General features: G+C 41.3%; 1 protein-coding gene across 1 annotated transcript in view; it reads left to right on the forward strand.

Annotated features, from left to right (window-relative positions):
- The window catches only part of B3GLCT (beta 3-glucosyltransferase), a 47,793-nt gene extending 45,662 nt beyond the window's left edge, over positions 1-2,131 (forward strand). Inside the window, exon 15 of the mRNA XM_066313147.1 lies at positions 486-2,131. Within this exon, the coding sequence (XP_066169244.1) occupies positions 486-653 (168 nt within the window). The 3' untranslated portion in view covers positions 654-2,131. The remainder of the gene's footprint in view (positions 1-485) is intronic.
- Positions 2,132-20,127: the final 17,996 nt, after the last annotated feature.

The following is a 20,127-nucleotide window of genomic DNA, read 5'->3' on the forward strand; positions in this document are numbered from 1 at the left end:
CTTGTAGCTGTGTTGTAAATCTGTCTGGTTTGATATAGCCTGATGAAGAATAACAGCAGAGTTTTCTGGCACCACAGTGTTTGCAACCTTAACCTTTCATAAACTCTACATATTTTGGCTGCTTATGGCCTTATTAGAATCCTACACTCACAGTGGCAGTTATTGAGCCAAATTTAAAAGTGCATTTTTAAGATTTCATACCAACTACACTGTTTATTGCATGACTTCAGAGATTGTGCCCATTTCATCCTGAGAAACAGGGGATATTTAGTATTATTCCTAGCATAAATGCAGTGTGAGTTGAAGATTTAAACTAATGCCTTGTCTATTGATATTATAGAATGATGTAAAAACCCTTTTGTTGCCGTCTTGCATATTTTGTTAGTGCTGTGTTGTTTTGTTACGGGGGCCATTGAGGAATGATATGTTTAAAATTATTATTAATCATTAAGTACTGGTGTTTTTACTTTATTCTTCCATCTTAGGCAAGGCCAATGGACTACCCAAAAGACTACCTTTCTCACCAAATTCCAGTATCATTTCACAAGCATTGGAATATTGATCCAGTGAAGGTGTATTTCACATGGCTGGCACCAAACACAGAAGAGTCGCGTAATGGAAAAAAAGTTGGGTATAACAGAGAGGATTTATAAGCAGTAGAACAACATACATGTTAATTACTGTTTTGCAGCTGAGAGACAGTCACTACTGTGATTTTTGTTTTGTTTTCACATTGTTCATCTGTTCATGACAAAAGAAGACAATGTTTTGTTCCTGTTAGTTGTATCCCTTCAGAGCAATGGAAGAAGGCACTTAAATGACTTTTGGATTCTTTTTCTCCACTTGGTTTCTTTTGAGAATATTTTTGGGCTTTGTATACCAATGAACTTGACTCATATTTAAGAATCTTGTACAAATTTACCTGTGTTCTGCTTTGGACTTGGTTCAGACAACATCAATTAACATTCCCTTCCTTTGCTCTCTCAAAAGCTGAATTTATGTATTTGGGCACCTAATATTGAATAAGTGTTGAATATCTGTTCAACATCATCTCTCACTGACTTACAGAAAACAGTTCTCTAAAAGGTTCTGGAACAGTTTTATTGATAAATGTAGAGGACACTTGGCTTTTTTTCTGTGACCAGGAGCTAGATTGTGTGAAGGCTCTGCTCCTTTATGCTCATTTCAGGTAGAAATACTGTAGTTTTCTGGAGTAGCTGGACCAGGCATGAAACCACTCTCGCACCTTTTAATTTTATTGGCATTTGTGTGGAACGTCATGTACAAAATGGGAAAAAAAGTTAAGGACAGGGATGTCTCAGGTGGCCACGGGAGGTCACTGTGGCTCCTCTAGAAACTGAAGTCACCATACATCAATTTGGCAAATATAAAAGTGACTCTTAAGAACTTTTGCAGAAATAATATTTCAGTATTTCTGATGTGTGCATTTCAATAGCATAAGAATGCCAGCTTTAAGAATTTTGTAATATCCCTAATTTATATCATCCAGACAAGTAATTTGATACATACAACATGTCAAGTGTGATTCATATTTTAAACATTCTTGAATTTTTTCAGTAATTCAGTTTTGTAAAAATGTTTGTACAAAAACTAGCTTTAGTATGTCCTAAACTAATTTTTATATTGTAAAACTATTTCTTTTAAAATGACCGTATATGGCACTTGTATGCTGTTATTTAACTTGGCTTGCTATATTGTAACCAAATACAGGGTCTTAAAGCCATACTGCTGAAGTAATTTGTGTTTTGGTTTCTCTTAGTAGGTTAAAATTGATTCCACTCCAAAGAAAAGCAATAGTTGCTCTAGAGTCAAAGTAGGGGAGCCACTGATTCCTGTCTCGGTAATTACTGAACTTGTATAAATATTTGTTTTTGAATGTAGCTTGTGGGTTTCTAAGCATTGAATAGCAAGCACATATTCATAATGGATTCAAATTTTGATTAATAAAGAGCAGTCCATGTTATGTCTTTTTTTCTTCCCACTACCAGTGCCTTAAACAGTAGACATTTTACTGATACCAGGACTATGTTCTCTGATACCATCGGTGAATTGTTAATTATGTTTACTGTTTGGAGCTGTGAAAGCTGAATAAAAGCATTCTTTAACCTTTTGTGCCTTCTTCATCTTTGCAAACCAAGTACAGCAAATCCTTTAAGCCCTTAATCCTTAAGTGAAATAAGTTCATCACCTTAATTGTAATTACTGTTAATTTTATTAAAAGGCAGCTTAATCTTTGGAGTTTTTTCATGTTGTCTTGACCTCCATATTAGGTCAGTTTTCAGCCTCTAGTTTTGTGCAAATGGAAAATGCTGTTTCAATGAACACCTTATGATTTGGAGCCTTGATGCTAACACAAAACTTATTTCACTATCAAATTCTCCAAAGGTGTTGGTCAGGTCCAACTTCCAAATGGTGATATTTCATCTCTCCTTGGGCCCTGTGGAGGCAGACTAGATCAACAGAAGATGATTAGATTTGAGTCCAGGCTGTGTTGTACCTGTAGACTGCTTATTTAGATGTGGGAAGTCATTGACTTGTTGATTGATTGCTTACTTGACTTTTATTTCTGGTTTGACAAATGTAGTAGTAGCTGTCCTACTTTTCCCTTGCTGTTAGCTCTGGGTTTTACTGCAAGGTTTCTGGAGGTACTAGTAAGCATCAGATTTCTGATTTTAGTCTCTGCAGGAAGGCAATGAAGCCATAATTTACTCAAGTATTTTGTCCCCAGAACTCTGACTTTTGAGACACTGCAGCAGCATGACAAAAATGATCTTCCAGTCCACCACCTAAATAAGATTTTTTAAAGCAAAGGATCACAAAGAGTTTATATAAATAAGATGCAAAGCCTTCTATGTGAACTTTTGTTTTAGAAGATTGAGGATGACTGTTACTAGCTGAAACCTAAGGACAAAACTGTGTTAATGAGTCTGAACAGTACTAATGTTTCTAATGAAAATCAAGTGAAGTATAAATGGTGTAAGGTTAAAGCAAATCAATAGAAGAGGCGTTCACAACTCACTTGGTAACAGGCAAATTAAAAACAGGTCTGCAAAGTTGATTGACTGCTTGAAGTTTCCCTTTCTGGCACATAGCAGGGTTGTAGCATTGAAAAGAAAATATGGGAATCATTACTGACTATTTGTTTTTAATGTTTATAGCATAAAAATTTTCCATGTAGCTTTTTTCCATGTATTTTTTCTATGTATCTTTTGTGATCTTTCTTTGGTAATTATTTGGTAATTTGGTTGATTGGTTCATCTGCCAGGAGCCAAAAAACCCCTTGTGTTTTCAATAGAGCAGATATGTTAATGGAAAGTGAAGAAGTATTTGAGACCCACATTTGCTCTTGAGTGAGAATGAGGGCTGTGAATCTGTTTTTATTTTCCTGCATCTGCAGTTGGCCCAGGCATGGAGAGACCCAAAAGGATATGACCTTTGTCTCTTCTGTGATTAGGAAAATGGGCAAGAGGCTTGAGGCAGCTTGCAAGCTGGGTAACTTTCTTTTTGTGCAGGAACACTTTGCCCTGACACCAGCTCTGACGGCTGCTGACTGGAGGGAAGAGTCTAAATTACCTTATTTTCAATTCTTTAATTTCTCATGGATTTTATTCTCATGGCTGGAACTAGAATGTCTCAATCAGAGGCCTGAGACACCATGCAATGAGATTCTTGGAAAGTGAGATCAACACTGTGTAAGACTGCCATAATTATCTACTATGAACACCTCCAAGGCCAACAGTGCCAGTGCATTGCCAAGAAACATGGAGAAGTAGTAAGAGATTTGCTTTTTGCAACACTGTAAAGCTCCGAATGCTTTTGTGCATTGGACACCATGGTAATAAATGTATTTGAGTTTGCTTTAATGCAATTGCTCTTTCTTCTTGTTGAGATGAAACTAAAGGAGAAATTTAGAATTCTGAGCAAAATGCTCCCTGAGGGTGTCCCCTCATCGTACATTGGCTGAGGAATCTGAGAGCACTTGACTCTGCTCCATTAGTGCTGCCTGGTGTAGCTCTGGCTCTGAGGTCCCAGCTCACATCAGCATGGTGGCTTCACCCTCTGTACTACCCCTGTACACACATCTACTGTGTGACTCTCGAACAAATTCACCTCCCCAGTCACACTGAGGGTTTTATCTTTACATGATTGTTTCGATCAGCAAAGAAATAGATTCAATATTGATTTGTAGGTAACAAATTCACCTGTTTCCATTTGAGATGCACAATGTGCATGTATGAAAAATAGCATTTTTAATACACAGTCTCATAGTGGTAGCCATTGTGTAACTACTTGATTTAAATTCTGTCCTGAGAAGTCCTCAAGCTTTTCAGATCTCAGCCTATGGTTTACAGGAAGAGACCTGTGGGACTAGAAGAAGTAAAGAGAGGTGAACAATCTGTTTATATCTACCTGCTTTTGCAGATTCCCTTGACTTGTTTATTTGTGTCTTTGTCAGCCAGGAAGCAGAAGTACCTCCACTGAATCGGTTAATGAGATTTCTTCTGCTAAGACCAGCATTTGCATGGCAAGAGTGAAGCAGCTTTGGTGGAGTGTGCATGCACTGGTTAGTTCTGAACACAAGGAGAAAAGACACAGTAAAAATAATTTATTTAAAGAGGAAAAGGTAAGTAGGCATTATGCAAATGCATACAGAGGCCTAAAGGACTCACTGTCAAAGAAAGGAAGAACTGGTTTGGAAAACAGGTTATGGAGAGGAGTGATAGGAAATTACATCAGTGGAGTTTAATGAAACATTCTTTATGGGAAATCTATAGGCATGCTGCTTTTATAAGCAAAAAAAGAAATGCTAAGCTATTCTTGTGAGAAATAAAATTTTAAAGCAATGCTTTTGTAAGTCTGGAGGCTTAAGAGCCTGACTGTTAAAGAGAACAACTCCAAAAAAAGTTGAAAGCATTAGGCTGTAAATATTTTACAGACTCAACTTACCAAAAAAAAAAAAAAAAACCCAAATTGTAAGCAGAATGTTAATTAATAAGAAGCCAATAAAGAAAATTATCTGCTGGGAAGATTATTGTGCATCATCAACTGATTTGTGCCCTCTTCTTATGTATTTCTAGCTGGGACATCATCCAGATGAAGGTCAAATCAGACAGTTTATAATGAACCCCATCAAGGTCCTCAGAGCAAGAGCTCACGTATTGCCCTAGTTCTACAGGCACTGCACTCTGTCTACACAGGGGTGCTGTGTGACACTGTCTAGTACCTGCTCTCCAAAAGCCTGGGAGGATGGCAAGAAATACAGCACACATTCCTCAGGAAGGAGGGAAACTGTAGGACTGAAGACCTGTGAGTTCCTCAGTTGTCTTAAGGAGAGCTCTCACTGGTCCTCCTTCAAAGTAGCCATTCCCTGGCTAGCAAGGCAGCAGCAATGATGTGGGTGTAACCCTCAGTAAACACAAATACGAAGTAATGGGCTGGAGCAGATCAAGATCAGTTGTAGCTCCAGAGGCACTGGTAGCTCTAAGGACAGTCAGTCACAAGTGCTGGTGGGTGATGTTGGCCAATTCACCAGGCTTTTTTTCCAGAGACTTCTTATGTTGCTAAGATTCTGTTTGCAAGCTCCTTGAGGGAGCCCTTTACACAGAGCAGAGTGGGAGCTGTGCTCCAGGTGCAGTGCTTTGATGCAGCCTAAGCTGTGGTCCCATGGCCTCATTCTGCCCAGTCATGTTCTCAGTCTATCTCTTGTCCTGACAAACCAAGTTACTAATTGGTTGTTCCTTTTAGGTGCTGTTTCTTCAGGCTAAAATTTTCATGTTGATGGATTTTATGCTAACTAAAGCCATCCTACAAATGCAAGTTTTGGAATGACTTTACACTTAATAAACAGTGAAATACATTTTTAACAAAATAAAATGTGGATAATCCTACTATGGTTACCCGGTTATTATATTCTTGTGAAAACTCTGTCACATGCAGTTTGAATGTCTGAAAAAGATAGGATTTTGTTTCATAAGAGCTGGCTTATCTCTGCCATGGCTTGCCTCTTGTTCATTTAAGTGATATGATTTACATGTAAACAATCCTTGCTTTAGAAGCTCTTAATTGTCTTGCCACCATTGTCCAAACCCTGCTCTTGGGAACTTGATGCTTGAAAGCTGAAGCTCCAAGCAGGGAAGTTTCTTTCTTGTCTACAATTTTGTCTTGTGTTCTATACATCCTGCAAAATCTATTTAAGACTGGAGCTGTGAACTGAGCCATACCATTGTTCCTGGATTGAAAAAGGAAGATGGAGCCCAGCTCTAGCTAGACTGAAATACTCACCTCACTCCAGATGATTATTTAATTGACTCCCATCAGCATTAATCACACTTGGTCTCTGAGAGGACTGGAGTCAGTTCTGTACCAGCTTCTTCTGGGTGAGCAGATCCCCTGTCCTTCATGCCCCCTCAGGCAGTGCCTCTCAGAGCTGTTTCTCGACAGGAACAGCACATTTGCACACAGAAACTCAGAACTGAAAAACAACCCAGGCTCCTCTGGAGATCACCTTGTCCTGCCCCCCTGCTCAAGCAGGGACACCTACAGGGACTGCTTAGGACCATGTCCAGGTGGCTTTTGAGTACCACCAAGGATGCAAACCCCACCACTTCTCTAGGGAACCTGTGACAGGATTTGACCATCCTCACGCTATAGAAGAATTTTCTTACATTCAATTGGAATTCCCTGTATTTTAATTTGTTCCCACTGCTGCTTGTACTGTCCTTGGGCTCCACTTGGAAGACTTCAGCTCTATCTAATCTACACCTTTCCATCATGTTCTTACTGATAAGGTCCTACCTGAGCCTCTGCCTCTGAGAAGTCTCTGAAGCTGCCTAAGTGGGGTTCAGATTCAATTTGGTTTTGTTTATTTGACAGTTTCTTTTTAACACGGCAAGGTGACTCCAGGCACTTCTCACCAGAGCCTGTTTACAGGTTTTTAATAACTGTCACAGTGCCAGGCGTTTGCTGCATGGTGAGAAGCTGCTGGGAATAATTAGCACCAAGGGGAAAATGTCAAAGAGATTCAAATGTAACATTTATACAAAATGCTACTGCTTTTTAAAATTCGGGTCAGCAGCAGCACAAGACCTCTGTGATTCCCTGTACCCCGAGGTTCATCCCACCCACAAAGCTATGCAAAACAAGCTCCCCACTCAGAGTCCCAGTTCTCCTCCCTGCAGGAGCGGTGCCAGCAGCTTTGGGAGCTGGAGAGACGTGTGAGCTCCTCAGTTCCCCACCACCCTGCACATGACATCTTTCTGCCAGCCGTGTTATCCTCGGATCGTGGCCCTGTAGGAAGTTGGCCAGTCTGTCTGCATCACTTACATCACTGCTCAAGCCATCTCTCCTGTTGCCTCCCTTCCCTGCTTGGTTTTGCCTCCAGCCACCCCATCACTGTGCCAAGCTCTCCAGTTCTGCACATAAATCCCCCAGTACCAGCCCTGAGTTATGTGACATGTTTCTCCTGTTGCCCTCATCCCACTAAAAATCAATGGGCAGTTACTGTAATCTGCAGGTTTTAAATGGTTTGCACGTGAAGGAGTGTCAGTTTTCCATTAAGGCTTTGCCCCCTTGCAGGGTTCATTACCAGTATGCAGCAAGAGGTGTCATTGCATCCTTCCTAGGGGTTGCAGTGCTTCAACTGAAGGTGCAGGGGAAGAGATTTCCTCCTAAACCCACTTGCTCTGTGCCTTCCCTGACTCTCCAATGTGGAAGTGCCCACATCTTGCCAGCACAAATGTGACCTGCTCTTAAAAGTGCACGCTTTGGTATTTTGGGGGTCAGATTGGGACTTCGCATGCCAGAGCTTCTCTCCCAGTGCAAAGAATGGAGGAAAAGTGTTTGCTGCTGAGGCTGAGCAGAGGGTTTAAGACATTTGAGGGATTAGTGCAGGCATCTATCTCCCTAAATGTTCACATGGAATTGCTTCCATGGTGAGAAAAAAAATTAATGCATTTCTCCAGAGATGCCCCAGTAGGACTGAAGTAGCAGTTCATATCTTCAAAGCAGGTTTATATCTTCAGGAGCAGACAATTAGCTCCACAGCAGCCTCACCACGGAGTGCAGAGCAATATAACTACTTTTAGTCAGATCTTGGGGATCTGACCGATGCATAGTAACTTGGAAATAAAAGCTGTTTGAATTGCTAAGATACTAATACTGTTTTCTGTAATATCCCTGGGCCTCTAAAATGTTTTCTTTTCTCCATTAAGTTGTCCTGATTAGTGAAAAAAAATAGTTATTATTGCAGACTTCCAGATAACCATGATATATTCTTCTCCCATCCACAAACAAAAATGAAAATTAAAAAATCAGCAGAAATCTCCTTGGAATGTATGCCTAAAGAGAATTTATAGGTATATGTTCTACAATATGTATGTACATTTATAAGACCTCTTTCAAAGACCCACGATTCTGTCAAACCTCAGTGTTCATAGCCCCAAGGAACTGATTTTATGCAGTCACCACCATTAAAATCCTGTATTTATATTTCATTATCCCTGAGCTGGGAAATAACAGTACAATACAGGGGAGCATTCAGGTAATGATTTATACTATCCTGTGTAATTTTGTTGGGTGTTCCTCATGCCTTGGTTGGCCAAATCCTTTCTGTAGTGCCCTTTTCACCTGTGCTGAGGGGGAGCTGGAGTGCCCCCTCTAAGTTTTAAGCAGAAACACTCCATGCTCCCTGGAGCCACTGGAATTCTGGGGCAGCAGCAGCTTCTGGTTGCTGTCGAAGGCATTTCATTTTAGGTGTACATACACAGCCAGAGGAGCAGTCCACAGATCCCAGGTATTGGCTGAGTGGCTCCGGGATCTGCTGAGATAAAGAAAGGTAAGGGACCCCTATTCAGGTGACAAGGTTGCAGTTATCTATACTGAGAAATGTTAAACAAAGTTCTGTTTGTATCACTGCAGATGTAAAGCACCTTTCTGCAGCAGAGGGTCATTTAGCCCCTCTCACAGTAATTGTGAGCCAGAAATAAAAAAGTACATGTGGTGAACGTAGTGAATACTGGACTTTTACATCTCAGGCACTGTGAGGAATGTAGAAAGGTTTTCTTAATTCTGTATTTTTAGGATTTATTTTAAAATGCAGTCTTTTTAATTTATCCCATGAAATCACTATTGTACAGATTGAAATATCCCACGTTAGACAAATAACAAATCATGTTTGAGTTGACCAAAACATCCTTTTCAGGGTGGAATTAATTATTCAAGAAGTACACATCCAAATGTTACGTAAGAGCTCTCTTGCATCTGAAATTACCAAATATAATTAAAAATGTATAAAGGATGAGACAAGTAGCTTCAAATAACTTTATGAACTTCTAATTATTTTCAAAATAGGTTCAAAGCCAGTATAAGACTTCTGTGTCTAACCCACATACTGCTAAAAGCTATGTTCTCACAGGCATGTACAGCTACCTGGGCAAAATCATACCATAAGTCCCAAATCCCATACTATTTAACAAGACATGAGCTCATGTTGTTGACTTCTCTGGGAGCAGAGCTGTCTCTGAGATCACCAATGGCCGCTGACACCTTGAGGCCCTGGTGCCCACACCCCTCTTGAGAGCCAGCCTCGTGCCTGTCATCTGTGTGCCCCCACTCTGCCCAGGCAGCTCATCTAAAGCCCTGGTCTGATTACAAACAAAACCAGGGCAAAACCTTTCATTTAAATCACTTGCTAGAAGAGATTATTGAATAGAAAATCATGAGACTTTTTTTTTTTTTTTTGCTAGCAGCAGGAATTTTCAACAATCAGCTATTGAATAACAAACATTATCAGCTTTGCTGGGCAAGCATCTTAATTTTATTTATGAATAAGTGAGATAAAAAAAAAAAAAGGAGATTTGCAGGTTGAAAAACATAACAATCTTTTCTTTCTCTAGTTATTTGTCAGGGATTGTGGATCAGCCCTGTAAGATGGGCAAAGGGAAATGCTCTGCAAAAGCAGCAGAGGCAGATTAACCTGGTGGGGCTTCTTCACTGGCATGCTGCAAAGCTCCACACATTTCATGAGTCCTGCAGGGATAATTACAAGTCTGTCAGTTCCTCCAGAAACACTTTAAACTTTCACACCACTCAGCTCTCAGAACCAGCATTGCTTAACAAATCCCAGGGGCTATAAGACTCTTAGAAACTTTATGCAGTCTTAAATTTTACTTCCCTTCTCATTTCTATTTCTTCCTTTCTTTCGTTCTCTTTTCTCCCTCTGGTCCCCAGCTAGTTTGGTTGTGGTTTTTTTGGTTTTTCTTTTTTTCCTTTTGTGTAGTGAACCCACCATTCAAGCAGATTTAGCAGTGAGGCTGAGGAGATTTTAGTCATCCACTCCAGCCCAACTAGTGTGGTGTTGAAAATGCCCAGGGCATCTCAGATTTATTCTCCTGCTTGCCATTTTTGCCAGTCTATGCCTTCACAAACGAGTGAATTTTACTACATTTTGTTCCCGCAAAGAAGACAGAGGTGCCATTGGTTGACAGGTGATGCAGAGAAGCAGCCTCCCAGGTCTGTTGTGTGTCAGTGGTCCCATCAGTGCCTGCTGCAAGGAATACTCTGAAAAGACACGATGTGGTATTTTCCAGCTTCTCTGTTGCTGCAGTAAGACCCTCTTAAAGGCTAACTAGAAAAAAACAAATGCGACACTGAAGGGGGCAATTAGTTGAATTTTACAAAGTAAAACCAGTTCTCTTCATGTCTTGGAGTACATGGCTTTTCTTGACATCTATAAAACAAAATGTTACTATTTAAATAAATATGGATCTTTACTCCAAATCATGATTGAATATCGTCAAAATTTTACATAAGCTCATAAGTGTTCAAGGACTCATCTCAGTTGTATTTCATCCACTGAAATCCCTTTTTTGTGATAATTTAGTTCTGACTCTCAACAAAATTTCATTCAAAATCAGGCCCTGGTAATGGTTTATCATTGGTCAAGGTTTCTTAATGTGGTAACCCATAAAAATTTCTTCTCCTCTCCACTTTTAGATTTCCAGACTGTGTCTAAATTCTTGTTGTTTTGGCTCATCCCATAAAATCGCCTTCTTAGCTGAGTTTCAAGGCCTGTGGCAAATTTTCCTGCACATGCCTTTTGCTCAGGGGTATTTCATCTCTTCTTCCAGAGCACTGCTCCCTGCTGCACTCCCGGCAAAGGTGATGAAAATCCACAGAGACAGAGAGAATGTGAATTAGGTAAATTCTGGGGTTTTTTGCAAAACCCTGCATGACTCCAGGCAAATTACTTTGTTCTTGGTGAGATAGAACAGCTGTAGATGTCAATTGGTACCACAGTTTCGTGTCCGTAAGTCCATGGAAAGTCCTGGGTTGCAGTAGCTTTTAAAGTCAAGCCACAGACACACAAAACCAAAATACCTTTAGTGAAATGTGGGTCTCCACTTTATTCTACCTTATTTTTCTGGGCACTGGAACAATTTATAGATTCAGAAAACTATACATTTGTTTGAAGTAAATTTTATTTCTGTATGATAGATGAGTCCTCAGGGCTTGTTTGGTACACCTATGCATTTGTGTATGTATACATGAGCTGGGTAATTGCATAACTCCTGCAAAAAGGCTTTTTGATAACCCTTTTTCTATGAAATCCCCAGAGTGACACTTTCTATCACAGATTTATTTTGGCTGACAAGTGTATTTTAAATACTGCTCCCTACATCAGCTCTGGCAGCCCTTCTTAGCTAGTAAATTTGAGGTTTGGGAGTCGAGACAGACAGAACATACATAAATGAAAACCTCTGTGATATAAACAGTGTCAGTCAACGAGTCATAAAGCTTAATATATTGTAACCCATTAATGGTAATTCTGGCTAGATCTGGCAGTTGGAAAGGACTAGATTAAAATATTTTAGAAGGCTAAAGAAAGTCCAATTTACACTCAAGATTCAAAGCTGAGGTGAATTGTTTGCCTTCAAAGCCAAGGAAAAAAGGGAAAATGAATGGGACACTCATGCTCAGCTGTATGTGAGGCAGCACTGCCACAGTCTAATCTCACACGATTCATGTAAGGCTGTTTGCCATGGCCAGCACTGGGACTGCCTCATGGCCTATGGCAGACTGAAATTAGGGCTCACAGGATGATTTCCTCTCAGGAGGTGCTGGGGAGGGATCCACCACGAATGTAACAAGCTCGAATCCAACCCTGGGCTCAGATTTGGGTTCAAAGGGAGAGGCACTGTTCAGTTCATCTCTTAGAGGCCATGCAAGCTAAGTTTCTGCCTAAATAGACATCTCTGTGAATGCTGTATTTGTGTACAAATACACCTTCTGCCTTTGCTGGGATAATGGGAATGGGCACAGGTTCAGAACCCCTTGAGAGACCCCTCTTGAAACCTCCCTTTGTGCCCGTGGGTGTCTTTGCAAGTGGATTAGTGAAAACTTTGGAATTATTTGAAACAACCGTTTATCAAGTAACAGAGAGCAGAGTACCTATGGCCTGGTAGCTTTGGAGTTCTTTCCTTTTTTTCTTCTGAATGCTGTTCAAGCTCAGTGTTGTGCAGTCCCTCTTATGTTATGCTTTATGGAAAGAAAGTGAATCTCACAACAGTTCCTCGGGCTTCCTGCAAGTTTCAAGAAAAACAAGGGATTTTTGGTGATTTTCACTGAAAAACTTCACCCAGCTCTACAGAGTCCTGCAAGGTTAAATCTTTCTTGTTTAAGGCCCTGCTGGAAATTACACGATGCATTAGCAGCTCACAGCTCCCATTCATTTCTGTCCATTCATCTTGTCCTAAGGGGGAAGATGGTGTTTCATCAAAAGAAAAAAAAAGAGTTGCTGTTCTTATTTAAATATAAAATTAATAATTTGAAAATAGGTGTACATTTATTTATGTTTCTTTTGTTGAAAAAATTTCCTACTTCAGTGTGAAGATTTTCAAAAACTAAATTTCTCATTGTACTTTTTTTTATTCAGTATTAGGATTGACCAGTAAACTTTGATCAGAAAGGCTTTTTAAATAAAAACAGTTTTTAGGAAGCCTGCAGTGTTTTCCTGGGGAAAATTTCTTTTTTTCACCACAGATTCTAAGCAAGTCACAATGTTCTGTGTGAATTGCTGTGAATTGTCTTGAGTTTGCAGGGTTCAGAGAGTCCTGACTTCTTTTCCCTTCTCTTTCTTCTCATGGGAGAGGGTTTATAGAAAATGGTTTGTCCCACTGAGTGTGTTTGGAGGTCACAGCATCCTGAATTTGTTCCATCCTTTTGCTCACAAAGATCGATAAGGTAATCATCAACTCTGAGCTGAAAATTAACAAATGAACCTAGCAACAAGATCAATTCACTGTGCCAAAACAAGGTACTCTGATGACTTCTGCAAATGATGAAGTGATTCATTCTGATATTTCTCAGAATTGTACATCCCAAGGTTTGCCCTGGAATGGGGTGAGAAATGTGGGTTTAAGGGCAGCATTAGCTGCAGTCTGGATCTTCTGGACTCAGCTCAGTTTGGTCTGGCAGAACAGCCCATGGAGGAGTGTCCATACAAGATCCTCTCTCACCTTTGCAGTGCAGACTGAATCCAAACCTCTAAAAGTCACTGAGCTTTTCTCAGTGCTCAGTTATGGAAGAACGTGTAACTTCTGTGGTTTCATAGTGAGAAGTGATGCCTTGTGTCTGGCAGGGTGATAAATGCCTGTGCCTGGGGCCACTGGCACTGTACTTCAGCTTGTACATGGACATGCAAGAAAGTCTCTCTCAAGACCCCAAAGGGATCAGCCCTTCTCCTGCTCACTTGAGTGACAGCTCAGTCTCCAATTTCTGTCAGAAAATGCAACAGAAACAGCTGGTTTTCAGTGAACAATTACCCAAAAAGCACTGCCTCCGGCATGGAAAGCTGAACGGATTTTTGCTTTTCTAAAACAGCACACAAAGAACTTCCCTTTGGAGCTTTCATCGGGATCATGTAAGTGGTAATTCTAGAGCTTTGCCTAGTGTGTTTTATTTCAATCTTCTGCCTCTTGGTGGTGTGTGTCTGCTATGCATTTTGCTCTGATATGCTGCTGAGAGCCACTCAGCTTGCTGCCTCTGCATTACCATTATGTCTGCAGTGGGAAACCCTGTGACTGAAAGAATCGATATCACATATGGCCTGATTCTAGGGAGATAGAATTAATTAGTACAAGCCATCACTGATAATATGTTTTTCCATTGCTAGGCCAAATCTGTCCAAAATTGTCATTGTCCATTGTCTGGGACTCAGTCCATGTGGTAAGAGTTTTCTCAAGCACTCAGAAAAATTTATTGATCCAAATATGAGCCAGTCTGTCTCTCAGTGAAAAAATTCCTAGGGTTGATCCAAACAGAGTGAAGTAAGGGGGAAAATTTTTGGGCCACAAAATAATAAACCATTGGATGCACTTAGTCCCACTAGGCTAAGAGGGTCTTAGGGTTACATCCACAGAGAGTTCTATGAGGATGTGGTGCTTAGGGTTTGTGGCTGTCATTCTTGCACATGGTCATCACTGCAGCAGCTGTCTCTAATAATGCATGTCTATTTGCATGTGTTATGGGCTTCTTTTGAAGATGTGGATCTCTCTTAAAGCAGTTAATAGAGGTATGCACAATAGAGTTTGACTCTGTTACCCTCTGAGGAAAATCAAGGAAAAGACCCTAAAGCTCTCCAAGATCTGCAAAGCCAGTACTTGTTTCTTCAAGGCAAAGTGAGCCCAGCAAAAGAAAACCAGGCAGAGGCAATCTTGATGGAGAAGGTGTGCTATCCTTCATCCAAATCAGAAAAATGCTGAACACTCTTCCCAGCTTGCTTATGTCCTGCTTATGTTCTTATGTCCTTACCCCACTGTTGTGGTACCAGCACCAGTGGCACACATGGGTTTTCATCAGAGACTGGATGGGTAGAAATCCTTGGAAAAAATCTCTGCCTGGAAACATCACCTGAGACGGGATTGTTTGCATCGGTTGACTTCATCTTACTATGATATTACACCTTCATAATATAAAAGAGTCAATGGATAGGACTCACTATATTCTAAGTCACTTGCTATGGGATCTTTCAAATTAACTACTGTTAATTAGCTAATGTTGTTTGGTTTGATTCCTGGAGTAATCCTTGGCACATGCATAAAAGAATTGATTACTCTAAGTGGAGATGCCAGTCTTGTCTCTGCCTCAAGGTTTGGCAAAGCTTCAGGGCAGCCCATCCCAGACCCACCCTGTTCCTGGTGCCTCAGGAGGGATCCCCATGGGGCTCAAGGTGCCTTTCAGGGCAGAGATCAGACTCAGGGGACAGGCAGGAGGGTAAACGTGTGTCTTTAGTCACAGTTGCTCTTGAGACACAGAGAAGTTTTGTCTTATGCCCTGGGCACACAGACAGCAGCAACAACCAGGCCAGAGCCCTGGGAAGCCCTGTCCTTCCCAAGCCACCAGCAAAGCAGATGGACCTGACAGGGAAGGGTTTCAAGAAAGAAGAGAAACCTTCAGGGGAGCACAGACTTGCGTGCAACGTGGGCACTGACTGCTGTGTGCACCCTCCCTTGGGAAGTGCTCGAGGGACCAGGGTTTTTTGCCACATATGAGGCCTCCAAACTGCGCAGAGCTGCCCCAGGATGGGCTGGTGCTTGCTGGTGCATGCAGACACCATGGGCCAGCAGGGCACACCAAACCCAGGGCAAGCTGTACACCTGGCTGGAGGTGGTCAGTACAAAGGCCAGGTTTCATCCAAGGAAAGGTCTCATTGAAGGAAAGGGAGATCACCATCACACAGTCCCAAAGAAGCTGAAGGCTGGTTGGAAAGGATCCTACCTGGAGTCCAGCCATCAATCAGCTCTGGCATCCAGCTGCTGCACCTCTCTGCCTGTGTGCACTGTACCCCTTTGCCAGAGGAGCAGTAAAATAAGTGCAGTAAAATTACATGCCAGAGTCCTGCAGGAGTTTATGCACAGGAATTTCATTAGAGAGAAGTTGTAGTATTACCCAAAATATCCTCACTAAGGGCTATAAATCAACTCAAGCAACTCCCACATCCAGGGAACCAAATGGCTGTAAACTCATGTCCATGCCCGCAACAAGCTGTGCTATGGCTCCTCACCCCTGATGTGGAGGGCAGACATCCCAGCCACAGGGTGAGTGGGAGGAAAAATAAACTAGGAGACAATTGGATGAAAACCTTTTCTTCCATAAATGCCAGCAAAATGAGAAAATGAGTTTTCTGAATCATGTTAAAATATCATTCCTGAAAGCCCAGGGTCTTCTTAACATGTAAAGCAGAAATCGCCTCTAGAATTTGTTTTTCTTTCAGAGAAGTATAAAATTAGCTGCTAAATGATTTTCTTCAGTGCAGGCTAAAAAAAATTTCAGAGATTGCTCACATTTGACTTAATTTGAATAAATGTACTATCACTGACATGATTGCTAATTATCCTTGTGCTCAGTTACTCAAATTAGCATCTTATGAATTGATCAAAATGAATAAGCTGTGTCAGGGAAAATATGTTTGTTTGCCTAAACCTGAGATCCTATACAGATAGCAGCATATAGCAGGGGGTCAGCCTTTGACAGGGTGAGACCATGATGCCATTTCACAGCATTTAGCACTTTTCCTGCCTTGGGGTTAAGGGAATGAGGCTGCCCTCCCTTCCCAGCAGGTAGCAAAGGGACTGATGGTACCCTTTTCAGAGGACCTGACTGGGTAAAATGAGATGGACACACTCAGCTGCTCCAGCCCCTGTGTTCTTCACTTTTTTCCTCATATCTTAATCTCATTATTACATTTCTTCATGAAACAACACCACAGAGGAAGAAAAGAAGTTGAGTGACACAGAAAGAAACACTAGGAAAAGGTCCCTGGAGGTGTTTTCACTTTGTCTGAGGAAAAGGGCAGTTTCCTCAGCAACAAAAAATACAGAAACGTGCTGAGACTAGTCAGGAGAAAAAAAGAGGGAGAAATAATAAGTGAAAAATTTACACTGGGTTAATATAACAGGTGAAGACATGGATGGAGGTAATGTAAAAATGAAGCAGAACCTACTTGCTGTGGTATGGAAGTGGCTAGTGAGATGGAGAAGGGGCAGAGGCAGGGAGCCAGGAGTGAAGACAGTGTAATTTTTGGAGTCCCTGGGGAAGCTGAAGCCCCTCAGACAATCCAGCAGCTCTGTTTCCAATGTGTCTGTTTTACTGAGATCACATAGCTGTGGGACACCATTTGTTGTTTTTCTTGTTTTCCCCCTATCCTAAATGCATGAGATCACTTACTGCAGACCTCTTCCAATAGGCATGAGACATACAGGGCTTTGAGTACAGTGTCACCAGAGGTTTATCCATAGATAAGTGAAATCATGAGTCACTGCTTAAAAGCAAGAATTATAACATAAGAAAGCAAAACAGCTCCTGTATCCTGCAAGAAAGAGCAGGCCAATGACCAGGTTAAGTCTTGCCAGCTCTATCTAATTGGTTCTTCACTGAGTTTTTCTTTAATTTTTATTTAACCTGCTGTAAGTGAGAACTTGGCCTAGGGTTTCTAAACTGGAGTTCAGATAAAGAATGTTTGATGTGAAGTAGGACTGAAATTAGCTCACTTTCATAGAGTACCTTGCCTATGTACTAATCAAAAGAATTAACACTTACCCCTAAATAGCCAAAGGGGAAATGTCACTGAACATGCCATGAAGAGCATATCCTTTTAAGTAGTCTCAATAACTACCAGCAGCTATGCAATAAAGGCATGGTGCCAGGTAAAACAGACTCAAAAGTTATAAAAGGCATCCTATAGATCCAAGTCCTAGAAATCATAAGTTACATCCTTTTCTGCACAACTTTCCATCACCTGCATTGGCCTCTCTTTTGCCAAAACTGCTGTAAAGAATTGTTTTACTTCAGAAAATTAATATATGAGCAATATTCTAAAATGATTTGATTACGTTCACCAGCTCTTTCTGTCTTCACACAAATAAGTGATTATATCCAACCTCTAAAACCTTCGCTCCCTCCATTTTCACCTTTTTCCTTTTAAAATCAGTAATTGTCTTTTGCAATATTTCCTGGCAGATCTTAAAATGTATCACAGGCACAAGTAGTGCTATCCCCCAGAACCCTTCTGCACCCCACTGTACTCCATTAGGGGGGAGAGAAGCTGAATCATGCTCTGATGATTGATGCATCTCCTGTGTTAAAACATACAGCATTACTAAGGGATCATTTATAATCTTTTCACCCAATTTTTTTGCTAATCCGATTATATTTGCTGATCCTGTTGAAGTGTGTAAAGCCCTTTGCCTGAGTTACCTTTAACGTGAATCTGAGTTATTCTTTGTTTTGTGACCTGGGCACAATAATGCCATTTAAGCCTCAGAGTGACACATTGCAGTGTCGAAGGTGACTCTCCATGTCTACTTGTTAATCTAAACATACAGAAACCTGGGCTCAGCTCTTAAGAATTACTTTAAGTCCCCAAATTAAATCCCTGCCACTAAACTTTTGTAATTAATGAGAGTAAATAATGTCCATTACTCTTCTTAAGTAAAAGTGTCAATTAAATTTATTCTATTAATGCTACTGTGTTTGTTACACAATGTCATAGATAAAATTCACTGCAGAGAATTACATCAGTGCTTTTTCCCATCAGCTTTTTGTATTCTCTAGAAAGCATCTTTTCCTCAGCTGGTCTAAAACTGACACTTTTTCCTCATTCTTGTCTGCTTTGGTGCTTCCATTGCAACTACCCCATGGGAGCCATGGAAGGGCTTAGTGGTGATGCCCACAATCACCACACTTCTCCCCAGGCCCTCAGCATCTATACTTCCAACTTAATCTTTGCCTTTCATGACTTGCTGCTCTTGGCTGGGCTTCCCAGACACAAACAGGCTCCGGACCTTTCCCTTTCCCTTTCCCTTTCCCTTTCCCTTTCCCTTTCCCTTTCCCTTTCCCTTTCCCTTTCCCTTTCCCTTTCCCTTTCCCTTTCCCTTTCCCTTTCCCTTTCCCTTTCCCTTTCCCTTTCCCTTTCCCTTTCCCTTTCCCGTTCCCTTTCCCTTTCCCTTTGCCCTTTCCCTTTCCCTTTCCCTTTCCCTTTCCCTTTCCCTTTCCCTTTCCCTTTCCCTTTCCCTTTCCCTTCCATTCCCTTCCCTTCCCTTCCCTTTCCCTTCCCTTCCCTTCCCCCCTCCCTTCCTTCCCTCCTTCTTTCCCTCCTTCCCTCCTGCCTTCCTGCCTGCCTTCCTTCCTTCTCTCCTTCCTTCCTGCCTTCCCCCCTCCCTCCCTCCCATCCATCCATCCATCCATCCATCCATCCATCCATCCATCCATGCCATTAATAGGCTTGTGGTAAAGGTTCTGCTCATACAGGATTTCACTGCTGGTAAAAGCTGTTCTGCATCTGTCCTCAGGTAACACAAACCTTTTCTCTCAAAGTGAAGCAACTGAGCACTCATGAAAAACAGCCCTTTCAGTACTACATGTCACAGCTTTAATTGAATCTCTCTCATTTCAGCAGGGTCTTTCAGCTGCTTTGTGGGCTCAGTGAGCTGATGAAAACTTGAGCTGGAAAAAGAGATTAGTGTGGCTGCTGGCCAGGACAGCTCTCCCATATGATATGTGTCACATCACTGTGTTAAGTCAGGATTAATCCAAACAACAACATCCTGCTTGTACAAGTGTGGCTATTGTGTAAAAAAGCCATGTGACTAATTCAAGTGCAAGGTCCTGTTTGCATCTGGTATAATTCTGAGTCCTGGATCAAATCCCAGCTTATATGAGTAAGGTAAAGCTAATACTATATCTATATTAGCTCAGCAGGTAAAACTGCAAAAATCAAACCAGTTTTCAGGTACACTAATTCTCAAAACTGTGAAGGGACAGGAAGGGCCTGTCAGGCCCTGTTCAGAACCTAAAACAGGGTTTCTGTGCTTTAAATCTTCTCAGTCTTCCAATTCTACCTGAAGGACAATTATCCTAACCTACAACAATTTGGTTCCCTTATGCTCCTGGGAAGCGAGGTCTACAGCTGTACTATGTATTGGCAGTTCATCTGTGCTTCATTGTACCATCCTTTGGAGCCTTCTGTCCTGGAGCAGGAGGGACATGGCTCCAAGAAATGGCACCATTTTCCCCAAGCTGGAGCAGATTCCTCCTCAGAAATGTGGATCA

This window comes from Sylvia atricapilla, chromosome 2, assembly GCF_009819655.1.
Source record: "Sylvia atricapilla isolate bSylAtr1 chromosome 2, bSylAtr1.pri, whole genome shotgun sequence".
Lineage (NCBI taxonomy): Eukaryota > Metazoa > Chordata > Aves > Passeriformes > Sylviidae > Sylvia > Sylvia atricapilla.